Below are 7718 nucleotides of genomic sequence, written 5' to 3' on the forward strand. Positions count from 1 at the left end.
CACTGGGCAGACCACCCTCACCCCATGTACAAATGCAGGGAACACATGCTCCCCATGTCTCCCCCAGGAGTGAGCAGTGATGGGGAAATGCCCCCCTCCCAGATGACCTGCCCGCAGCTCCATCCCACACCCTGCCCTGCCTGAGCAGCGCCTGCCTCTGCCCCAGCCCCATTTCCTCCCTCACTGTGGGGGCCTCGATCTGCCCCCCCATGCATCCCTCCCTCCCATCCCCAGACTTAACCGGCCTGGCACTGTTTTCCAAGCTGCCTGACTGCATTCCTGGCTGCACGCATGCTGCAGCTGCACACATGCGGCGTTTATCGGTGACATTATCAGTTACACCAGCCAAAAAAGCCAACTGCCGATAATGTCAATTTTCCTTTTATCGGTACCGATCCAATATGGACCAATATATCATCTCACCTCTAATTAGAACAGATCTCTGGAGGTGGTAAAAGCTAAAAGTTAATCTGACATCAATATTTCTATCCATAGTTCCATGAAAAAGGGGTAGGTGTGTGACATTTTCTACAGCAAGCCACAATCATCTAATGTTGGGAATCAAAAACACAACACTTCAGTTTCTTAGCATGTAAAGAGCATTGCTCATAAAAAGTTTGCCTTTGAAGCATTTCCATCACTTTACCTCTGAAATGGCTTCAGGTTTGCAACCTGCCTGTCTCAAAACACCTTGTTTTTCTAAATTAGTCAGCAGGAGCTCAACTCCCAGCATTTCTCTTTGCTGCTCAAACTAACCCCCTTCCAATCAGCTAGTTTTGCTCAAATTAGCTGTTTCAGCTGTACAGCATCTACCTCCACTTACTGAGTTTCCTCCTTAAATACCACAAGAACTTTTATTCATACTTCATCCTTTACGGTTTTGGAGCAACATGAGGCTTAAGCTAAACCCCAGGGAAGCACTCTGTAGTTTCCCCTCTATGTAAGGTCAGATGAATACTTTTGTGCTTTGTTGAACCCTACATAGGAGGGGCAGGTGATTAGTTTATTATTAGTAGCTCTCCTTTCCTGTGGGACTATCTAGTAGCTGTCAAACATTTGTCCAATTATTTTTATTTATGGAATTTGCATAGGTGAAGTGTCAGATTTTAACTGAGCTGGTAATGGATGAATTAGTGCCACCTTTTCACCCTTTGGTGACTGTTTGTAGATTACCTGGATTTTCATTCACTGTTCCTAGGCCTAGATATTAGGACTACATTGCACTTAGCAATTTTTATTGTGCTTTGTGAAATTCCTGAATTGGGTGCAGAAAGAGATACATCTACTCTAGAAGGGATTTCTGTGCATGTTGAAACTCTTGCTTTCCGACTCTCTATTTAAAAGCTGTTTTGTGAACCTGAATAAATAGATCTCTCTTCACTTTGACAGAGAGAGATGTTCAGCATCAATTTTTGTTGCCTCGTTATTGACCGGGGAGAATGGTCTCATCTCTACTACACACAGTAACCAGTTTTCCCAATACTTAGGCAGCATCTTTTTAAATACTGTTGTAAGAAAAATCTATGGAGTGCAATCACTGCTGTATCCAGACAAAACCCAAGCACACTACCACTGTCACTGCAAAGAGGTTCTGGATCATTGCCTTGTTTTGCTTACCCTAAAATTGCATCTAGTTTTTAACTCCCAATTTACATAAGACTATAAAATGGCATCTTTCTCTTGTAGGATAGGATTGTCAGGATAGCAAGACTGATCAGAAATGAAGCATGCTCACCTCCAGTGACTTGTTCTTATGCAGTACCTTGTGAACAAGCTCCAAAATATCTAGTCTGCTAATCACCAGAGCATCAAATACGGCATTCAAACCCTAAATAACCAGCAGAAGGAGGAGAAAGAAGAAATAATTACATTTTTAAACAGTTGTTATAAAATGCTACTTCTACACTGAATCAATGCTCATCTTAATTATGATTATAAATGGATGCAAACTCTGGAAACATTTTGATACAGGCAGTAATATGGAGTCATTGTCAGAGGGGAAGGAAAGAACCCTGCCTCAGAGGAGCAGATTATTATTCTGTGGCCTTCAACCTGCAGGTGGAGCATCCCAACTGCTCTAGCGTTTCTGGAAGTGTAGCAAACACCCCCATGCTATGCCAGCCTGTGCATGTGTGGCAGGAACATAAAGATACTGCCCCACTTCCTCCCTGCCATCCTTGCTCTTGTCAACATGTCTTAGTAGTCTAATAAGGTAGGAGCTGTATGGATTCAACCACCTTTTTCTTTGCAATGGCATACAGATTATCACAGCAAGGCTAGACAAAGTTAGAGAGACTCCAATCTCGGTACGGTTTGAGATTCTACCAGTGAAAGTGTCTGAAATTGCAAGGTGCTCAGAACCTCTGGCAAAGTTCTCTATGGCATCTATTTCTAGAAACCTCAAAAAGATTTGAAAGTATTCAACACTTTGCAGGATGAAACCATAAAAATAAAATTATTAAAATCAGGAATAATTCCACTGAAGTCAATGGACTTCTGTTGGCATCATATTCTGATCTCAGTTTCACCATTGCCCATCTGCCTCTAGTGACCCTTTTATTTCAACATGCTAACTGAATTGCAAATTCCACTTTAAGCAGCTTTCCTACCCTTCCAAAAACATTCAGGAATCTTTACATACCAGAGCTATACAGCTAATACCCTAATACCTTCAGGGTTTGCTAGTGTTCTAAAGCCTAAAGGGAGCTAGGAGAGAAACAGTTCTAGTAGAGGGGCTCCGTCTCTTTCTAACAGCTAGAGGGAACATATGGAATCTGGCATGGAGCTTGGAGTCACTGGCAGCATAAGGTTGCTGGCTCACTGAGAAAGGAAAGTAGGCAGGAGTCCTGTTGTAAAGGGATATTCTTCATGGGACAATTTCCTTTTTTGTATGCTTCACAAGATCCTTTTTGACCCCTCATTTTTACTCCCTCTGGCCTGTGCTGCTTTTGACTGTTAAACCTGTTTTCCCTCATCCCGAGGATAAATATATATAAAAAGATGCAGCAACAACAACAAAGTTCCTCTCTGAAGAAGATCCCAAGTGTGGAGGATACTACAGAACCTTATTTTCAAGTCACTATGAGAAACAGAGATGCTTTTATTTTTTCAGTGATAGCTACATTTAAAAAACAGTTCTCTTCGGCTGCCTATACATGTGCTAGTTCACATGTGTCAGAGCAGACAGGATTAATCAGGTTTGCTTCATGTTCTAATTAGAATGCTCCAGTGTCGCCTCATCATCATGTGTGGAAACCCCTGCACGTCTTAAAATGGCTGCGGGGCCACTTTATCTAAACCTCAGTCAATGAGGTTTAGATAAAGCGTCCCATGACCATTTTTTAAATGCACGGGGGCTCAAAATACATGACAGTGAGACATTTTAATTAGAGCAGGTCTCTGGGAACTGCTCTGATTAAAACAACGCCTCACCCCAATCACGTGTATAGGCAGCCCTCGTGCTCTAGGATGTTTTCTGCAATTTGTTTTCTCTTTATAAGCAAGGACAAGAGGATATTTGTTGCTTACAAACTCCTGTTTCTGATGCTCTGACCCTTCCAGTTACAGTCAAGGCCATTCCCCAGCTATAAAAATAAATCCCAATTGTGCATCTCAGGAGTCTGACGGTGTCATTACAAACAGGATGACCTCAGTTGAGTAAGAAAATGCAGGAGTACATGAATCCCCTCCCCGCCTCCCAGAATGCTGCCATTTACCTAGCTGTGTCTTTAAATAAAAAACAAAATGAAAAGAGAATCAACAAAAATTATACATAAGCGGAAGAACTATTTATAACCAGGCAGTGTCATAAAGAAAAAAAGAGCAGGTTTCTATAAACTGCTTTTTCAGTTAATTATGTCCTTCTTCATGAACTGCATCACCACTAGCTTTGCAGATCTGCCTAAACAGTGAGCATGAGGGCAGGGACAAACAAAAACACCTACCCCAGTATAATTTGCACCCATCATGAGCACCTGGCTAATGTTAAAATAATGGAGTAATTGGGGTGCATGGCAGGATGTGATGTGTTTGAGATGGGGCATAAAATTCCTCAGATCCTAACTGTGCAACAGGGCTGTCCACAGCCCTCAAGGATTGGGCTGAAAGTAGTTCTAAAACTTGGGTTGTCTGAGGCCAGGGTCAACAAACTAATGACTGTCAGCCCTGGCTCTGGACAGCCCCAGAGCCAGCTGGAGACCTGGCACGATGCATACATCAATATGCATCAGTGATCAATACCAGTACCTCCGACTGCCAGCCCTGGCTCCAGAAACCCTTAGGCTGAGGAGCTCCAGAAACCCTTAGGCTGAGGAGCTGTGGGGCTAGGAACTTTGAAGTACTGGGCTGAAGCGAGTCTCTGGCCTTGGTGAAACCTGACACTTTAAATGTAGTTTTAAAAATTGCCAAATGCAAGAGTTGCAAGGTTTCCACTGGGGGAAGTGGGGCCCTTGGCTCCCCCAGCTGGAAACCTGGCAACTCACCTGCCAGACAGCTCATTGCTGGGATTGGATTGAGGCTGTCCCCAGTCCTAAAATGACCATCAACAATTGTTGGCATCATGAACTCCCATATAGGTTCCAGACCCTGGACTGCCAGACATTTCATGTACAATATCTTGTGGATGGTTGGCCATTTCATAGCACCATAAATTGGCTGAATATGTGGCATGTTGCTATTTATGGCACAATTAACATGTTACTCATGCCATAAATGTAATGCATGCCACAGACTTTTAACACTGATGTAAGTTACAATGGGATCAGAAATTGGGGGGCGGGGGGGCTGGAAAGCCATGCCAGACCAGCCAACACAGAAGGTGGCTATTACTGAGCCTCACTGGTAAGTGCTAGGGATAACATGCAGAAAGGGAATATGCAATCAGATGTGGAGAAGCTTTCTCCACTTTCTACATAAGAAGTAGCTTATGGATGCTGAATCTAGCTTTTATGAGAACCCTTACCAGTACTGTAATTCCTTGTTCTTTGCACAGCATGGCTATTGCACCTAGGAGAACGCTCACCAGCACCCAAAATACAGAAAAATGGTTTCCTTCTTTATCTGTCAATGTAAAATATGACATAATTTAGGCTTATATAATATTCAAGTTGGCATTAGAAACAACTTTTTAAAAATGCAATACTGTTTACTTTCTCTTAAAATCTTCTCTACCCTGCCAAGTGAGAGGTGTAGAAGGGATGAACAACAATATGCTGGCATTTGTTCATTGGCCCCAGGGATTTAGTAGTAGACCACAGATGCATTAGGAATCTCCCCCTTTGGTAGACATTCTGTGGCTCCATACAGGTTTCTACAACATATTTCTGCAAAGTCCAATCATTAGACACAAATGTATCATCCTTGGCTACAGGTCAGTTATTAACGGCAACTCTCTCAAGCTACCAGAGAAGAAAGCAAAAATCCTCCTAATGAACATATGAAGTGTCAGCCATATGATTCCCATTTTAACTGTTGCTTAATCTGCAAAAGCACAAGGAGCTAAAAGCACCTCTAAAACTGCTGAGTTTAGCAGGTATATCATCACGTTTCATTAATACTGCAATGTAACGTGATGGAACCCATTAATGCCAGTTCGGGTGAAGGGCCCATAGTGAAGAAGTTAACATCTGCAATCAGGAAGCACGGGTTACAGCCACATGAGAACTCTGGGGTTAGTAAGGTGAGAGCGAGGGCAAGAGAGACAGGAGATACTACTGTGAATGGGAGTCTTTAAGGTAGTACAATCACTGACAGCTGATGCAGGACACCACAAGTAGGTATATATTTTATCCCCATCATAGCCCATCAGCATCATAGAAATATATATTGTATGTATTAGATTTATATCATATGGCTTAGACTTCAGAGGTACATTTGATTTTTTTTAAATAGAACAAAACATGATTGCTTATAAAATTTAGTGTCGTGTCTTCTCATATTCTGTGTCTGAATAAAAATACTTTGGAAACAATTAAATTCAAAATTCAAGTTTTGATTTTGGTTTTTGTTTTGATATGGGTTTTTTTTTTTGGGGGGGGGGGGTCTAAAGGGAAAAGGGATTGATTTGTTTTCTTTTTCCTGTCCTATTTTTTGATACACAAATATAGTTTGATACGACATTTCATCCTACCAGACTCTTCTGCTGAAGTGAATTATGATATTCTACAGCAGGATAGAATCTGTCCACACAAAAAACCCTCAATAACAATAACATTCAGCACATATGATCCCTTGCATAAGTAAGATCCACAAAGCTCTTTATTAACTTAAATGATAGTAACTCATTATAGGTAGAGAATCTGAAAGCTAAACTTTGTATGCAAGGATTTTTGAAATTTGTACAATTTATGAGCAACTAATATTAAATTAGGCAAATACATTCTTAAGTTGACATCACTGAACATTTTGTTGAATCTGGCTCTTCCTAGCCAGCTGAAGGGTTATAGTAGTCTGGAACAGAAACATGTACGGAGTGACTAGATTTACCCAATTTACCTAGATTTACTTAGTTTAAAAAGTTTCAACTTGATAGCTCCTTGGTACTTTTCTCTAGCCTTATTTTCTCTGTATTGTGCTGATGCAGAGGGAAATCCAGCTCAAATTTTTACAACACAAGGTAGATGTTGCCATCTCACCCACTTGGCATTTGCCACTATTGGTTTTGTTTTTTTTTTGTTTTTTTTTTTACATAAGAGACAGAATCACTATCACGTGCACATTTCCAGTTTTCAGAAGAATTGCCTAAGCATGTGAGGTATACATAGGCTTAAGCAGAAGCATTCCAAGGTAGTGAAAATGCCCAGCATGAAATGATAAATAAATATCAAGCTTCTCTCTTACAAAACTAAAATTTTAGTTGCTTTATTTCTTCTAGTGGTCTTTAAAGGACAATGTTGTCAGAGACTGAGATGTAATATTATGAAATTTAATTAGTTTGCGAATAAGTTTCATGGAGGGAGACTTCCAATGATAAAGAAAATATTATCTTGTGTTTGTTTTTGGGTCAATATGTGCACATACTTTTTCTTCTGTGCAGAAAAAAACGGTAGTGAGCTAGCCTAGAAAACTAGATACAGAAGACAGGAATTTAGTAATGCCATTAATCAATTAATTTTTGAACAAGGCTTTGAAAATTTAAAGCACTATATAAGTGCTAATTATTATTATAAGATACAGACATGCCAACAGAGACAATCAGTTTAATGAAGCACATTCCCCTAATACTGCACTGCTTCCCACTAGGAAGATCTTCTGTCAGAAAACGAAACCAATCTTTGGTTGGCACCTGTGCCTAGTTGAAACTAGTACACCATATTGTGAGTGGGCATAGTGCCACCCTAGCAGATGGGGAAGATTGTAAGCATGCCAAAGAAGCACAGTGTGTGTTACATTTCTGTTCTGAAAGTTAGAAATCTAGTGTTTCCATATATTTATAAAAGGATCTCCAGGCTGCCCCTTCTTAGAAGTAGGTAAGTCTGAAAGCCCAAGAGATTCAATGGAAAACCCACAAGGGTTTGGTTTTGTTTGTTTGTTTTTTTTAAAGAGAAACAATGTTGGGGTGGTCATCTATTCAGATTGACAGGCTGACATGCCTAAGTAATTTTGCATACAGTGTGCCTCCTGCTGTGGAATTAATTGAACCTAGGTTTTTCCTACAGTTACTGGACAGTTTAGGATCTAAGGTTGCAACAGCCGTACTTGGGGCTGGATGGTGAGGGGCT

The 7718-nt window shown here is 40.9% G+C and overlaps 1 protein-coding gene across 1 annotated transcript in view; it reads right to left on the reverse strand.

Annotated features, from left to right (window-relative positions):
• Positions 1–1735: 1735 nt before the first annotated feature.
• The window catches only part of LOC102379564 (transmembrane and TPR repeat-containing protein 4-like), a gene marked incomplete at its 3' end in the record, with an annotated part of 31944 nt that continues 25961 nt past the window's right edge, over positions 1736–7718 (reverse strand). The window contains exons 6-7 of the mRNA XM_025193200.1: positions 4961–5058; positions 1736–1828 (exon numbers count right to left, since the gene is read on the reverse strand). Of these exons, the coding sequence (XP_025048985.1) occupies positions 1736–1828; positions 4961–5058 (191 nt within the window). The remainder of the gene's footprint in view (positions 1829–4960; positions 5059–7718) is intronic.

This window comes from Alligator sinensis, unplaced genomic scaffold (genome assembly GCF_000455745.1).
Source record: "Alligator sinensis unplaced genomic scaffold, ASM45574v1 scaffold473_1, whole genome shotgun sequence".
Taxonomy (NCBI): domain Eukaryota; kingdom Metazoa; phylum Chordata; order Crocodylia; family Alligatoridae; genus Alligator; species Alligator sinensis.